At 52.0% G+C, this 15,900-nt stretch overlaps 2 protein-coding genes across 2 annotated transcripts in view; both read left to right on the top strand.

Moving 5' to 3' along the window:
- Window positions 1–268: 268 nt before the first annotated feature.
- On the top strand, window positions 269–2,551 carry TP53RK (TP53 regulating kinase). Its single transcript, XM_054173686.1, has 2 exons — window positions 269–637; window positions 1,144–2,551. Exons 1-2 carry the CDS (start codon window positions 289–291, stop codon window positions 1,620–1,622), a joined length of 828 nt encoding a protein of 275 aa, XP_054029661.1. The 5' UTR covers window positions 269–288; the 3' UTR covers window positions 1,623–2,551.
- A 6,620-nt stretch (window positions 2,552–9,171) lies between these two features.
- Window positions 9,172–15,900, top strand: part of SLC13A3 (solute carrier family 13 member 3) — a 28,876-nt gene continuing 22,147 nt past the window's right edge. Inside the window, exon 1 of the mRNA XM_054173361.1 lies at window positions 9,172–9,313. Coding sequence (XP_054029336.1) covers window positions 9,203–9,313 — 111 coding nt within the window. The 5' untranslated portion in view covers window positions 9,172–9,202. The remainder of the gene's footprint in view (window positions 9,314–15,900) is intronic.

Genomic DNA, 15,900 nt, shown 5'->3' with positions numbered 1-15,900 from the left:
CCTGCCACCCTGCAGCTCCTCAGTATTCCCCTCCGCGGCAGAGGAGGGCAGAGGGCAGAGGGCAGCAGACTTTCGGGGGGAAGCACAAAGAAGAGTTCTTGGAAGCGCAGCATCGCGAACACGGCGAAGGAGGAAGCGAGGCGCAGCCCGCGCTATACCGAGGGCGCCGGGGAGCGGTACCGGAGGGGAGGCGGAGCCCGAGCGCTTCGTAGGTTTCCGGCGGGGGCAGCCGAAGAGTGACGAAGAGGAGCGCGACGCGCATGCGCCGTGGGGCGGTGCGTGCCTGTCATGGCGGCGGTCGAGGCGGAGGGGGGCGGCGTGCGCTGCGCCGCGGCGGGGGCCGCAGGCCCCGCCAAGGACGGGGCGGGGGCCGTGGGCCCTGCGACGAACGAGCCCGGGCTCGAGGCGGGCGCCACGGGCCCTGTGGTGGCTGAGGCGCCGGTGCCGCCGCTGCCGGGAATGCAGCTGCTGCAGCAAGGCGCCGAGGCCCACGTTTACCGGGGGCTCTTCCTCGGGCGGGCGGCGGTAGCCAAGGTCCGCATCCCGAAGCGGTACCGGCACCCGGCGCTGGAGGAACGGCTGAGCCGGCGGCGCACAGCGCAGGAGGCGCGATCGCTGCTGCGGTGCCGGCGGGCAGGTGGGCTCGGGGAGGTGGCGGCGTGGCGGGGCCGGGCCGGGCCGGCGTGAGGCGAAGGTGGCCTGACAGGACAGACGGCTTTAGGCACCAGGCACCTCACCGGTAGCACTCGTGCTCTGCAGGTCCCTCACAGCAAACAGCAGACACTTGATTGCTTTCCTGCAACACCCTGAAGGATATAGGCAGTCTTCTGTCATGCTGGCGTGCTGTGCGCTGGTTTTCCAGAGTGCCGCCCTAAAACGCAGTTTGTCCATGGCCAGAAGGCCTCTGTCTGTGTGATGCTGGAGAGTCCCGCCCCGGGAGAGGCCGATCTGTTACCAACTAGTTTCAAGGCTGAAGGCTGGTGCAGGCATGGGTTGGAACCACGGAGTTGGCATGGGGCGTTGCTAGATGTGGGTAATCAATGGCCAGGGGTGAGCTCAGCTGGCACTTTCTTAAGGCTTGCATTTTGTTGTTAAAATACCTGGTAAATTAATCAGTAGCATTTCGTTTGTTCTTTTAAATAGGGATTGCAGCTCCAGTGGTCTACTTTGTGGATTATGTCTCCAATTCCATATATCTTGAAGATATTGTAGATTCCATCACTGTTCAAGACCATATTTATTCTGTACAGCGCAGTGGAAATGATCCCAGTAGCCTCCTTGCCTTAGCAGAGAAGATGGGCGAGCTCTTGGCAAGAATGCACGATGAAGATCTCATCCATGGGGACCTTACAACTGCCAATATACTTCTGCGGCCACCCATTGAGAAGCTGGACTTGGTGCTGATAGACTTTGGACTCAGTTTTATTTCAGGTCTTCCAGAGGACAAAGGAGTTGATTTGTATGTTCTGGAAAAAGCCTTCCTTAGCACTCATCCAGACACTGAATCTATGTTTCAAGCTCTGCTGAAGGCTTATGCAGCTACATCTAAAAAATCCGGCCCAGTGATCAAAAGGTTGGATGAAGTGCGGCTGAGGGGGAGGAAGAGATCCATGATTGGGTAAAAAGAGCAGGCTTAGGGGCAGAGAAGTGTTTCTACTGGGGTTCTGCAAATGTAGTTATTTATATTTCCAGTTGGTTTTCTTTCACAGATCTCTATTTTGATAGCTGCGTCTTCGAATAAATAAACCTGAATGAGTTTGTGTCGTAAAGTAGGCAAAAGTAACAGTGAAATGGGAGCAGACCTCAGGGAAACAGCTGAACGTCACTGCCTTCCTCAGTGTTGAGTATGCCTTGTAGGAAGTGCTTCAGAGTGTCATTCCCCTTGTCTTTCATGTGGTAGAATCATACAGAATCTTCTTTGTGAGCCTGTGGACCATGGATTCATGGGAGGTAAGACAGACCTGGGGATAGCGGGGCATCCACAAAAGGTGACAGAAAAACCAGAGGTGTCCGTTTGCTTGGGAGACTTCACAACAAAGCATTTAAGTCCGTTTGGACTGGCATCCTGACCATTTTTAGGTGGACTGGGTTCCAGGACAGAAACCCAGCACTAGCATAAGACACCTGTCTTCTATGTTTTCTTGCAGTAGTGATTTTGGCTTTTAAAACTTTCAGTCCATGTTGTTCCACACAAATACAAGAATGTTTATCGTGGTGTTTGCAGAGAAACTTCCACAGGCAAGGAGTCTGCTGTAAATGGCAATTTCTGGAGCTTTAGAAGACAACTTGTGTGGTGATTGCCTGCCTGGGGAGGCAGTGGGCAGAGGGAGGCAATACTCCTGGGTGTTGGTAACCTTTTCTCATCATTGCTTGAACTTCTGGATTGACCCTAACGGTGAGTGTATTGTGGCCCAAGAGAGAACACCTCCAAACCCCACAGTAGATAGGTTAGAAGATGATCAGTCCTCTGGTGTAAGCAGATTTGGGTTCAAGTTGTGTGCTGGGTGAGTTTTGTCGTTTGTTTCAGATAATGAATTAAACTGAACTCTCAGAGTGCTGTGCTGGGCAGCTTGTCGGGAAAGATCCTCAGTGCCTCTATGCTCTCCCTGGTGCTCTTTCTGAAAATGCTTGTGCAAAAGGAAGAGCAAACCCTGCAGGAGCCCTCTGGTGCACAGCAGTGTTCTCACCAGTTCACAGCCCTTCCCAGCTGGTGTGGAAAAAGCTGTGAAAAACAGCACTGGGGTTATGGTGCACACAACTGCAGGGCTTAAAGCAAAGCAGCCAGGACAAACCCCTGCCTGGGGACACACTGGAGGGGACGGGGCAAGCAGGAGCCCTCCTGCTGGACGCCGTGGCCCCATGGTGCGTGGAGTTTCAGGTGAGGAGAAGGGCAAGGCACCGTTTCGGGCCCGTGTTTTAGCTACGGGGGCTTGCGGAGGCAGCGGGCGGCGCCGAGAAGCACGCGGAGCAGTTGCGAAGGCAGCTTGGCCCCGAGCGGTGGCGCCAGTGCAGAGCTCCTGCTCTGTGCGCGGAAGGTGGTGGGTTCGTGGCCACGCAAGCGTCCTAGCGCGGCGGGCTGCCCGTGCCCGCGGCGCATTCACCTCTTGCCAGAGCAGCCGGCTGGGCGAGTGCCCAGCCCCGGCGTGTGGGGCCCACGGGTTCCACCGCTCAGCCACATGTTTTTTAAACTGTTGGGCCCGAGGAACTGCAGAGGTCCTGGACTTGCCTGTCTTTTAATTTTTTCACTGGGGTGCCCCGGCCGTGCTCATCCCAACATGGAGCACGAAGCAATCCAGGATGGAGGCAAAGGGAAGCCAGGCTCCCGGTAACAAAGCCGGTGAAGGGTCTGGTGAGGAGCTGCTGAGGAACCTGGGGTTGTTTAGTCTGGAGAAAAGGAGGCTGAGGGGAGACCTTCTGGCTTTCCAGAGCTGCTTGAAAGGAGATTTCTCCCAAGTAACAAGGAATAGGACAAGAATAAACAACCTCAGGTTGTGCCAGAAGACATTTAGGTTGGGCAATAGGAACGTTTTCATCCCCCCAAAGTGTTGTCAAGCCCTGAACAGGCTGCTCAGGAGAGTGGTGGAGCCACTGTCCCTGGAAGGATTTACAAGACTTGTAGATGAGGTGCTGAGGGACATGGTTTAGTGGTGACTTGGCAGTGCTGGCTTTACAGTTGGACTTGATGAGCTTAAAGTTCTCTTCCAACTCAAATGGTTCTGTGATTCCATACATGAGCAGTGGGGCATTAGGAGCTCCTGCTGCTGCTGTTGCATGCTCTCCTGCCTGCTTTGAAAACGAATGCGGCAGCCCAAGCAGCACACAGCCACTTAAGGTACTCCCCTGGTGACCCAGGGTGGCCTGGAGCAAGGCCTCGTGGCATGGTGGGAGTAGGTGGATGTGAGCTAACGAGTCCTGTAATGAGGTCTGATCTGAACCCCAAATCTCAGACCCACTGAGGAGTGGCAGCACGCCTAACATCCCTGCCTGCCGTCCCCCACCTGTACAAACACCACTCTCGCTGTCTCCTGGTGATGCCAGGATTGAGCTCTGTTTGCAAAGCCCTTTGAAGAAGGCTGTTCTGACTATGGTTGTGTTTATTAAAATGCAGCTCTCCCTGCGGGACTGCAGAGTAGAAACAAAGCTGCTCAACTGCAAGTTTTTCTGGCTGGCGCCGTGCTCCGAGCTGAAGCCCCGCAGTGGGGCTGGGGTCAGCAGCCTGCAGCGAGCCCAGCCCTCCTGGGCTGCTGGTGCGTGGGACTGGCCTTCTAGCAAGGACTCCTGAGCTGCCCTCTGCTGCAGTCTGCTCTGCGATGGAGCTGCAAAACAAAGCAGAACGTTGCTGGTAATGAAAAGCAAAATGTTTTGCCTTTTCACTGCGTGACAAAACTCCTCCTTCATTATGTAAGTGTCACTTCTCACGCATCTGTGCTGTGGCCTGTTGATATTTCCTCTTGATCAGCCCCATGTATCCCTATGGATTGCTGTAGTGAGTGCTGAGCTATTGCTGTGCCAGGTGGGAAAACCTCAGCAGGTGGATATCCAGCAAAGGAGACACTCTGGACCTGCAAATAGTCCACCCCGCAGCTGTGTTGCTGGTTGTGCCTGTGGCGGCAGCTCTTGGGGTGAAAACCAGGGCAGGTGGAGTTTCCAGTGCTGGTTTGACTGAGGATAACTTGGCTGACTTCTCTCTTAGCTTTTGGTGCATCTGCATGGTCACAAGCAGCACCGAATTATTACTATTAAAGTTCTCATTTCCCATTGCATTATGAATACTCAGGATTTGTGTCCAGTCTTCTAACAGTCTCATAAGGAAAACAGGAGTCCTGTTGGGGTTTTTAAAATGCATGAATAGTTTTCCTGCTGCAAATGCAGTTTAAAAACCAGCAGTGCTTCTTCAGAGCTTGGTCTGACTTGGTAAAATAATCTTTGCAAGCCAGTTTGGCTTCTTTGAGTTTAAAAGGAAGGAAAACCAATGAACTAAAATCTGCTCTTTTAAAGAACTGAAACAGTAATTGTTGAAAAGAAATAAATTAACTTTTTGGCTAGAAACCCAAACTTCTTAACTCAGAGGGACTGTTTATCTTGGTTTGTATTTCCACCACTGGCCAAAGCAGCACAGTGGGCAGTGCCAGCCTCTCCAGAGTGTGAGTCTGGACACTGAGCACTGTCACAGCTCCATGTGACACCAGAAGTGGAGATGTCCTGCCCCAGTTTACCTAGCAGGGCTGTTCTCACCGGCCTCAATGGCTGTGTTGACCTTCACACACACCCCCCCAAACCCTCTTGCCTGCCTCCCCAGGGGGCACAGTGGGGATGTGAAGGGTGACAGCTTCTGTGGCACCCAACCACTGGAGGTCTCTCTGCCACCATCACTAGCACTGGGAAAACCTCTCCAGATGGGAAAAAAAATGTTCTCTCAACAGCAAATGTTGATAACCAAGTGCTGGGTGGACATGGTCACTCTGGGTCTTTATGCTGCTTGAATCTTCCAGCTGTTAAGAATGAAATGTTGTCTCAGGGGACCAGTTCCTAGCCTGGCCTGCCAGGAACTTTAATTTCCAGGAGCTTCCTGTCACCTGCTTCATCTTGCTCCATACCTGGGTGTCACCCAAAATGCCATGAACACAGCAGTGTGTGAATGAGCTGTGCAAAGAGGACAATAAAGGAAAAAGGGAAAGACAAATGAATGGAAATAGAGATGTCTCCTCAGCAGATTGTTCTGAGGATTAGGATTTCCAGGGGAATTTGTGGTTACTTATGGAGCTGCCTTTTGGATTTCCTTTCGTGTGACCATTACCAGTGATTTCTCGTGTGGGAGTGGGGAGCCAGCCTGTCCTTGATTGGCAGTAATAACAGCAAGATCTGGTTTGGCTGCTGATGCCAGCAATGCAGAAGTGAAATAAGGGGATTGTTCTAGAGATAGATGTGAGCTGCAGACCTGTAGCAGGAGCACTGAGAGAAAATAAGCAGGAATGAAAGAAAAAACACACATGTATGGCAAGAAAGAGGGATGAAAATGCAGTTACATAACCTGGCTACACTGCTGCCATGACTTTTGGACAGGGGCTGTGCCATGCCAGAGGTTGCTCTGTGTGTTTGTGTGTGTAAAAACCTTTCATACAAGCCATAAGGGTAGCTTTGTGGAGTGAATTTATTTTCAGCCTAGGTCTTGATGTCCGCAGGAGATTGATACTTTCCAGTTTTGCAAGATGCAAAACACTGATAACCTTTTGCAGCCCTCCTCTCCCATCAATGCTGATAGGAAACCAAGTCAGCGCAATAAAAGCTCATTTATAGCTAAGAGTTCATTGTGTGAGGGTCACTACAGATAAAGAAAGCCTCGCCCAAGCACAAGCTGTGTCCCACAGTAGTCCCTCTGGGCACCGTGCAGCACCTCTTTCTTATGTGCTAAGCTGAATTTACTCTGTAAATAATGGTGAGGAACGGCCCAGGAGTGGAGCGAGATGATCCCAGTGATGGTCATGGAGCACAGGGAAAGCACAGTGAGGGCAGCTGCTGCAGCTGGCACTGGAAACGAGGGTGGCAGAGGAACAGATTACAAAGAAACAAAGTAATTAAAAGTTAATTCCCAGCTAGAGTCCTGGAAGGCTAAATGAACCAGCATGTAGCCCCCACGCAATGCTCTCTGCTGGGAGGTGCTGAAGGCTGAGAGGGGCCGGGTGGGACTATGAAGGGGCCATCCAGGCAGGGTGTTCCCCTCAGCCTCTGCACTGTCAGAGGTCTGCATCTTCACAACAGAAAGAACAGCCTGGGGCATGGATAGCTTGGTATCCTGTTGATGCTTTTTTTAAGCTTACAAGGTTGATTTTGAGAGACAAAGCTTTGCAGAGCTCCAGCACGTGGCACACACTCACACACATGCTTCCAGGCTCTGGCTGATGGGTACACTGGGCAAGCTGAGCCTGTTTTAAGCTGTTGTGTTGTTTTGATGGCCTGAATTTTGCTTTCAGGCCTTTTTCCATCTCTCCACCCACCCTGTCCATCATGCACACAGCTTGTGCTGCTGTAGCTCACCATGGTGGCTACAGGAATGTCCTGCTCTTTTTTACCTCTGGTAATTTTGTATTCATGTTGCTGAGCAGTTAAAGAAAGCCAAGCTATGAACCCCCATAGGTTGCCCTGAGCCAGCTCTGTGCTTTCTCTGGGGCCTCAAGAGAAGGTGCCTTTGCCACCAGGGCTGGGCAGCCCAGGTGCCAGGTGGATAATGGATCCTCACTTTGCCAGCAGCCCCTGGCAGTGCCCAACAGAAGCTTTTGTGATGGTGACACCATCACCCTTCAGCCATCACTTGGGATGGGAGTGGGGAGTAAATGATTTGTTACTGTTTGTGCAACATTAGACATACCCCCTTAAGGGAAAGGAAGGGAGCAGTGGATCCAGACTTGGAGCAGAGTCCGTTCAGAGAGGGTACAGTCCTGTCTCTGCATCACCACTCTCTTCCTCTCTAATTTCTTGTTGCCTCTGTGCCAGTGATTCATGGTTTTTGTAGGCTGGAGAGTGCTTTCCAGTAGGGTCTGGTTTTTCATCCAATGCATTGGACTTCAGCTGCTTTGATGCTCTAGGAGTGACCTGCCTGGAGGCAGTAGTTCTCCAGAGAGCTGCTTAACTGTGAGACAGGAAAGGTTTTTCTGCTGAGTGTGAGTTTTGTACAGCTTTCATATATATGGGGGGCAGCTCAGCCAGGTTTTGAGTATGTTTTAAAGCGCTCAAAGGGTGTTAATTTGCTTTCCCTTTTTTCTCCTCACTACTCAGCTTCATTTAGGCTCCAGTTGTGAGAATCCAGGTGATGCAAAAAGCAGAGGGGAAACCCAACTCCCTCGACTCTTGTTCATCTTAAGAGTGCCCCAGCTCAGTCTCCTGTGATGTGTGCCTCTCTCTCAGGCTTCCTGCAGACAGAGACCAGTCACCTCTGCAGCATTTGCTGAGATGTACCTGGCTCCAGGGGAGGGCATCCTGTCCTGCCCCAAATACTCTCCCATCTTCTTTCCTTTAAGCCTGGTGCAGGACAGAGCTGGCAGGGAAATCCGCCCTCAAAGTAAGAACTGGGCAGCTTTTGTGTTTTCTTTGACTCACGATTGAAGCATCCTTAACTGCCTGGGTCTGGCCTGATTATCTTAAGGGCAGCCAGGGTATGGTCATATGCTACTTGCTTACTGGGGCTCACACTTGTGTGAGCCAAGACTTTGCCTCCTGCCTTTCTGGTATTTCCCATGGCTCTCCCCTGCTCCGCACCACTGGCCTTTTGTTTGGTTGTGTCCACTTCTTTTTCATGGAAAAAAAAGGGGAAATATTTCTCAGGGCATTGCAAACAGCTTGTCAAACCCCTGAGTCACTGCTTGAATTCAATTGTCAAAAGCAACCCCAGTTCCCTGCTTTTCTCCTGCTTTTGAGTGTTTAGTGATGTGGGTTTGTGTCCATGGAGAGGAAATGTTGGAGAATGAAGCCAGATATAGCGCTGGAATGAGAGGGTTCCTACCAATCCCTTCTACTGTTTCTTTGTATTTACCTGAAAGGAGGTTGCAGTGAGGTGGGTGCTGGTATCTTCTGCCCTGTGACAAGTGAGAGGGTGAGAAGAAATGACCTCCATTTGCACCAGGGGATGTTTAGGTTGGATATTAGAAGAAAACTCTTTCCTGAAAGAATTCTCAGAGTCTGGAACAGGCTGCCCAGGGAGGTGTCTGAATCCCTATCCCTGGAGGTGTTCCAAAGAGGCAGAGGTGTGGTGCTGAGGGACTTGTTTTGGCACCAGCTTTGACAGAATTAGAGAATGGTTGGACTTCAAACACTTCTATGATTCCATGGATTGAGGCTGTTATCAGCCTTACCAGAAGCTCTTTGACAGCCTGCGATGCGCCCGTGGTCAAACCAAACAAGCTCTGCTAATGCCAGAGTTTTTGGACCAGTTTGGAACATCCCCACCGTGGAAACCCTCCAGCTGCCAGCGCTGCGGGGACAGGGTGAGATGGGGGAACACGGACATCGTGTCTGGGACCGGTATGGGGGTCAGGGCGGGTATAGCGGGATGGCAGGGCGGTATAACGGATGCAAGGGCGGGCGGGGCGGTCTGGCGGGGCCCCTCCCGGCGGGCGGAGCGTGGCGGGCGGAGCGTGGAGGGCTCGCTCGGGTCCCGCGGGATAAAGAGGGGGTCGGCGGCAGGCGGTGCGGCGGCGGCGGGTGCGGGATGGCGGCGCTGGGCGCGCTGGTGAAGAAGGCGTGGAGCGTCCGGCGCTACGTGGTGCTGCTGGCCGCGCCGCTGGCACTGGTGCCCATCCTGCTCAGCCTGCCCCCCAAGGTACCCGCGCCCGGGCACCGGCGGGGCGGGGTAGGGGGACACCACTGGAGGCGTGGATGGAGAGCAGCGGCCGTGGAGCGGGACAGGTGCACCTGCTGGGGCTGCCACCCAGGGGACGCCCGCTGGGGGGGCATGGAGCAAGGGACACCGAGCAGGGGTGCGCTGGTCAGGGAAAGGGATGGAGAGGCTGAAAGCAGCGACACAGATGGGGGGGGTCCCAACTGGGGTACACTAACTGGGGGGCACCAGCTCGGGCCGTGGACCGGGAGCACAAATGGAGACACTGCCTCGGGGCATGAAGCAAGCGTTACGGTTTGCGAAGGCAAACAGTTTGGCACGGCCCTAGGACGTGAACCCAGGACAGCGCCCTGGTGCTTGTCCCACCTTGCTGCTCGCCTCATGCCTCAGCCCCAGCAGTATCTGGCCCTCGCAAGAGTCCTCTTGCTACCAGCCGGGGTTTCCCCATGGAGGGAGAGGACCACCGAAGCCTGCAGCCTGCCACAGCTCCTCACCCTTCGGCAGCTAGCTGGGAGTGTGAATGGGGGGAGCCTCCTGGGGTTAGCTTAACTTTTTAGGGTCAAGAAGGGATGGACAGCATGAGCTGTATTTGTGTTGCTTGTATAGGGGCATATCAGGAACCTGTGGTTCAGAATCAGCTTGAACCAAGTGGCACTGACAAGTACTTCTTGCTGATACCAAGCTGCCTTACTGTAGATTTTATCAGTACCCAAAGGCAAACTGAGGAGACTGAGGCAAAGCAGAATTACGGACAGCATCATCCAGGGAGGTATTCGTAGAGCTGGACAGGAAGGCAAGTGCCAGTGGCTCTGGGGCTGCCCAGTGTGGCTGTCCCATCCCCTGTGCTGTGGGCAGTGTGTGCAGAGGGAGAGAGAGACATTGCTGAGCCAGAGGTGGCCATGCAGTGGGGTTTGTGCTGCAGGGCTGGGAAATATCCTGGGAAATGCAGGGGAGCTACAAGTGCCATCCACACTGCTGTGGACAATTCCCGGGGGGACCTCTGGTGCTGTCCACAAAGGCTTTGTAAGGAAGGCATTTGTGGTGTTCTGCAGCTGTTGCACAGCTGGTCCCTTGGTAAGGTCTGGGCTTTGGTATCAGAGTTAACTTCACATTATCAACCTGTGGCAACATTTTGGAGTCTGCAGGCTTTTTGCAGCTGTCCCTGGTGAGTGGCTCTCATGCACCAGGAGGTCAGAGCCTCTGGTGGAGATCACAGGGCAGTGAAATCACTGGGGAATTTTGTGCCATTGACTTCAGTATGGGCAGGATTTCACTCTTTGATTCTGATTCAGATCCATTTGAGCATGACTTTGCTTACATCAGAGAAGAGGTGAGATTGGTAGTTGGTTATGATAGAATGATTCAGGTGTGTGAGGACACAAAGGTGGCATTCACTTCTGCACGTGAAATGCTTGGCAGGTGAAACCATTGTGTTCAAGATAGCAAAGAAGTCTCCCAATTTACCAAATAAAAATAAAGTGACCACTGCTGTATTTAATGATACATTGTGTTGAAAGAGAAAATTGCTTTCTCCCTTTCTCTCTGTTTTTCTATATTGGGTGAGTTCTATTAGGCACATACTGCCTCAAGGAGCAGAAAGCACATTGCACAGCAGGTACTTAATGCCTCTGCAGATCCCTAAGAAGGCAATTTGTACATTCCCTCACTGAATGAGTGACTTTGATTCTATTTCATATCATCTTGTTTGGCTTGGGCACTTGTAAAGCTGTGAGATATGGTTGGAGGGGTGAGGAGATGCTCCGTGTGCCCAGCCCAAGCTTGTGTCTGAACCACACAGTGGTTGGATGTAAGAGCGAAGCACAGATGTATCTGGCACTGTGCTGCAGGGAGGCTCTTGGTCTGGGTGCTCTGTGGTATTACACAGGCTGTGTGAAGATTTGTGTGTTCAGGAAAGGGATTTCTCCCCAGGTACAGAAGGAAAAAACCTCTCTGCTGGTAGCCTGCTCAGGTGTGACCCATGGAGCATCTTGTGCATCATCCAGTCTGGTCAACACTGCCTTAGGAAAGAAAAACTGGTGATGGCAAAGTGGGAGTGTTTGCAGCTGGGAGGGTCAAGCAGTGGGGCAGCTATGGGCAGGGAAGGAGAGGCCCTGAAAGATCTGGCTGATCCTTGATGATCTGTTCTTCATGTCCCATGGGTGCTAGATGCATCCCAGTCGGTAGCAGTGATCCTGGCCAGTACCAGCACTGGTGGCTGTCAGTATAGAAGCTTGGAATGTTTCAGGAGAGCACAGCTGCAGCTTCGCCAAGTACTCCCTGAGTTTGGTGCAGTGGTGAACCTGTAGCTGTGAGCTACCATCCCACATTGTATGTTCATGTATGTTCATGTTCAGGGGTCAATAGTTCAGCTACAGTTTCAACACAAAATTATCTCACTTGTTCAGCAAGAAAGGAAACTTGCTGTTGCATCAACAGGGGATTAAGTTCTGACGTCTGGAGCCTGCTTGAACTGCCCTCTCCATCCTGAGCCACAGGGGGCTGGAAAGGAAGGGAGCAGGTTATGCAGTTAAGGGAGCTGTAAAGACACCAAGGTGGGGACAGATGGGAGCTCAGTGGATGGGGGATCTGGGGAGCAGAGTTTGGAAGTTGTCTTGGCATGTGATGGGAAGTGTGTGCCCTCAGCTGCACTCCTGCTGTCAAATCCTGACACAGGACTTGAGTCCAGCCTCAGGCTCTTCTGGGCAGCCAGGTTGCAAGAGCTGCTGCAGGTGTTCAGTAAGCTCCATCTCAGTAGGAATTCAGCTGACTGGGCTGCTGCTGGTGTTACTGGGAGACTGTCCCAGGCACAGCACCCATGGAAAGCAGTCTGGGGCAGGAGGAGCTTCTGAACGTGCTGCAGTCATCGCAGCAACTTTGATACTACTACACACTTGCACATCTGGAGCATGGGAGAGTTGGATGGGCTGGAGAACCTCATGTTCCTGCTCCCATGGTTTGTGTGCTGCCTTGCAGAGTGTTGTGGAAATTGGCAGAAGATGAGAAGCAGTGAGGTTCAGCCCATACTAGTCTCAGGATGAAGTTTCCCTTCTGATCAGATGTCTTACAGGCACCTTCTGCAGTGCTTTCCTGCCATGGGGAGTTCTAAAGTCTGTTCCCACGTCATGTCACCATTTACCTCCTCCTCAGCAGTCCCAAGGGACTGGAGTGATAAAAAGCCACCTGAGCTTTGGTTTCAAGGGCAGCATTTCACTTGAACCTGGAGGCAAAGAAATCACAACCTGAAGCAGGTCTAACAGAGCACCACAGATAGGATATGGCTTCTTGGCTTAGTGCGTGCTTCTGAGTGACACCCCATGGTCTGGGTGCAGAGGGTTTGCCAGTGAAACCTGCACCCAGATGACATCTCCCTAGAGACAAGATCCTTTGAGAAAAGTCATCCATCAGGTCTGGCTCTGCTTACTGCTGATGAACTCCAGCTTCCATATCTGCAAGCTGCTATCAAAGCTCTCATCAGCTGTCACCCTGCAGTGGGTGTTCTCCAGATCTCCCTGAGAGTCCCTTTGCAGAGGGACAGTGTCAGGGCTGGTGCTGACATGAGGTTGGTAGCCCTCATTTTTCTTTGATGGCCTCTGCAGGTTGCATTCATGGAGGGTGAGACTTGCATCAGGGTTTTTTTCCCCCTGCAACCTCCTTTCCCTTCAACAGAGAAGTGACATTTCTGCCTGTGAAGGGTTTTGCTGAGACCTCAGGCTGTGCTCCCCAGACTGTGGCTGGAACAGTGTCGTGTGTCTCTCACACAGGACAGCAGAAAGGAATGTTCTGTGTGGAGACACTTCCCAGGGACCACTTCTCCGTGCAGGGGTCCCTGTGTCACCTCCCACTCTGCTTGCTGCTGAAATGGCTGAAACTTTGTCCCGTGAGTGGAAGTGGCTGTGACCCCCCCTGCTCGGAGGGCTGTGAATGATTGCAAAGAGCTCGGGCAGGGCAGGAGGGGCTGGAGGAACTGTTCTGCTGGAAGGGGCATGGGGGGCACTTTTAATGAGCTGTGCAAAGAGCTTGTTCCAACAGCTTCTAATGAACTCAATGTCTACAGCCTCTTGGCTTGGTAACAGCTGAGACAGCCAAATGTACTAAAAGGAGCTCTGAGCAGGCAAAGAGGGCCTAGTGGCTTCAGAAAACAGACCTGACTTCCTTGGTGGCCAGAGAGCAATTTAAAATTAACTTGGACATAATGAGTCCTCCTGATTAGAACAAGGAGACTTAAAAAACTTTCAGAAGAAAAAATGGTATTGCTTGCACTTAAAAGCAGAGAACGTGAATGAAGGCTCTGGGGCGGGGGGGAAGGGGGTGATGCCAGTGGTGGCCCAGGAGGTGGAGGGGAGCTGGATGCTGGGCTGGAGGACACAGTAGGAGCAGGGGCAGGCAAAGAAATAGTAGTGAGGAGAGGAGGCTGGCAGGGGACATAAGTGACTGTGGCCTGATTATACATTTCATGTACAAAGTCCATCTCTGTTGTCTGTCCTTGGTGACTTAGAAAGGCCAGTTTCACAGAGCTGGGAGCAATGATCAGTTGAGATGAGAAGAAGAACTGCAGTGAGGAAAGAGGGATGGTTACTGCAAGTGGAGTGACTAACTACATTTTGCTGCGTCTGGAGAGGGCAAGCCTGCTGAAGAGCAAGCTGGCAGAGACAGGAAGCAGTACTTGGGGGGAAAAGGGAAGCTGAGAAAAAGTAATATTAATTGGAAGCTAAGAACCACAGAAAACATGAAAAGGGATGTGGAAGAGCTGAGGAAGAAATGGCCATTGCTATTACTTGCCAGATGGACAGTGCAGAAGAGTCACAGTCAGTGGAGCAGTTTTGTCCTGTACTCAGGGAAGTGCTCATAGTGCAGTCCTGTGTCGTAAGAGGTTGTCTGATAACAAAATGTTTTTATTGTGACAGTAGCTAAAGGGGAAATTAAAATACTGCCACTGAACCCTAGCTATGCAGCTTCAGGCAGCTTCCATACAGGAATTTCACAAGAGCTGCCAGGAGAGTTTTGTGACCCAATAAACTCTGTGCATTCCTACAAGTGCCAGGACAGACGCAGGTCTCCAGCACCGCTGGCTGCAGGTCAGGCTGATCTGGAGTCCCTCTTGGGAAGCAGATTCCGGAAAAGGGCTGGAAATAGCTCTGTGCAGTTAGTTGAGTACGGCCACCAGACTGGCTACCCACAGGGTTGATGTGGTACTGGTGAGCATGGACTCGTGAAAGCTGAGGAAGAGCAGTGAGGAGCTACCAGGCTGCTGTTTGCTGAGGTTGTGGGTTTCACCTGAGCATCCTTCCAGGCTGGATTTCTACTGCTCGGCAATAGCTTTGGAGAAGTTTCAGAGTGCAGAAAGGGCTGGAAACAGGCCACACAATGAAAGGCTGGAGGAGCTCAACCTGTTTCTTTCAAAGAATAAAAAGGCACAGAGTAACTTGATTGCTGCTTTGAGGGCTCATCCATCAGGAGCAGAGTTTGAGTAAGGGTGGCCCAGGCTAAGGCAGAATGGAGGAGTGTATAAGAAGATGAAGCAGAGGGTTGAAGCTGGCAGATTCAGGTTATCACAACATAACTTCAAGTGACCTTAATTAATCACAGGAGCAGCTCATTAAACCCATGGGCTCACCACCACTGGAAGTGTTTCTAATCAAATGTGGTGGCTTTGTCTTAAACCCAAACCTCAGTGCTGGAAGGGAGGCTCAAAAGGGGAGCCCTGTTGCTTTCACACAGAGGGTCACATCCTCACGCTGTGCTCTTTTAACTTCCCAGTCTGGGAATGTCTGAAGGTGTAGGATCTGTTTCTGCCTCCAGGAGAAGGTGTGAGCCTCAAAGCCTCTGAGGCTGGGCAGGTTTTCTCTGAAATGCAAATTGAAGTTTTGTCATTGGTTTCCTACCTGAGCTTGGTCCATTTGGCCTCTTTCACTGCCCTTCAGCTGTCCAGTTTGTAAAACAGAGAGCATTGTTCTGGTTTTCTGCCAGCTACAAAGCACAAGCAGTTTCAATAAGACTCTTTAATAGTTTGTATCTTTTTTTAGAGTAATTCCAGAGCAAAATATCTTCCCTGCAGCTCTTCCAGCTTGTGCCCTTGTGTTACCAGCCCCTTTCTAGCTGCTCTACAAATACCCAGTGGGAGCAAAACAGCTCCGCTGGCAGGAGGGCTGGCAGAGAGGGCTTGGTTTCTGTCCAGATTACATAATGTTTGCTGGAGCTGGGTTAGGAGCAATCAGATTCACATCTCCAGTGGAGTGCTGAGCAGGCAGGGTGAGTGAGGTGGCCAGCAGCGCTCTCACAGCTGCAACAGGAGAGCAGCTTGTGAGCAAGAGGCTAAAAGCCACCAGGCCTTATTTTTTTGTACCACGTAGCTCTGAGCATTTCAGAGAGGATCTTTCTTTGTGATAGCAGTGGGACCAAAGGGCCAAAATATCTCTTGCTATTGAGATCAAGATCGTGGAGGAGCCCTGTCACCCCTGTGCTCCTAGTTTGCCTGGTCATAGGTTGGAAGGCCAATGGGGGAGCCTGCAAAGACAGTGAGACAAACCAAAGCTTGGCGGTTCCTTTAGCTAGGGCATCTTCAGGTGCTG

The sequence above is a fragment of the Dryobates pubescens genome, chromosome 26 (genome assembly GCF_014839835.1).
Source record: "Dryobates pubescens isolate bDryPub1 chromosome 26, bDryPub1.pri, whole genome shotgun sequence".
In the NCBI taxonomy this organism is placed as follows: Eukaryota; Metazoa; Chordata; class Aves; order Piciformes; family Picidae; genus Dryobates; species Dryobates pubescens.
This window is presented reverse-complemented; position numbering and strand designations above follow the sequence as displayed.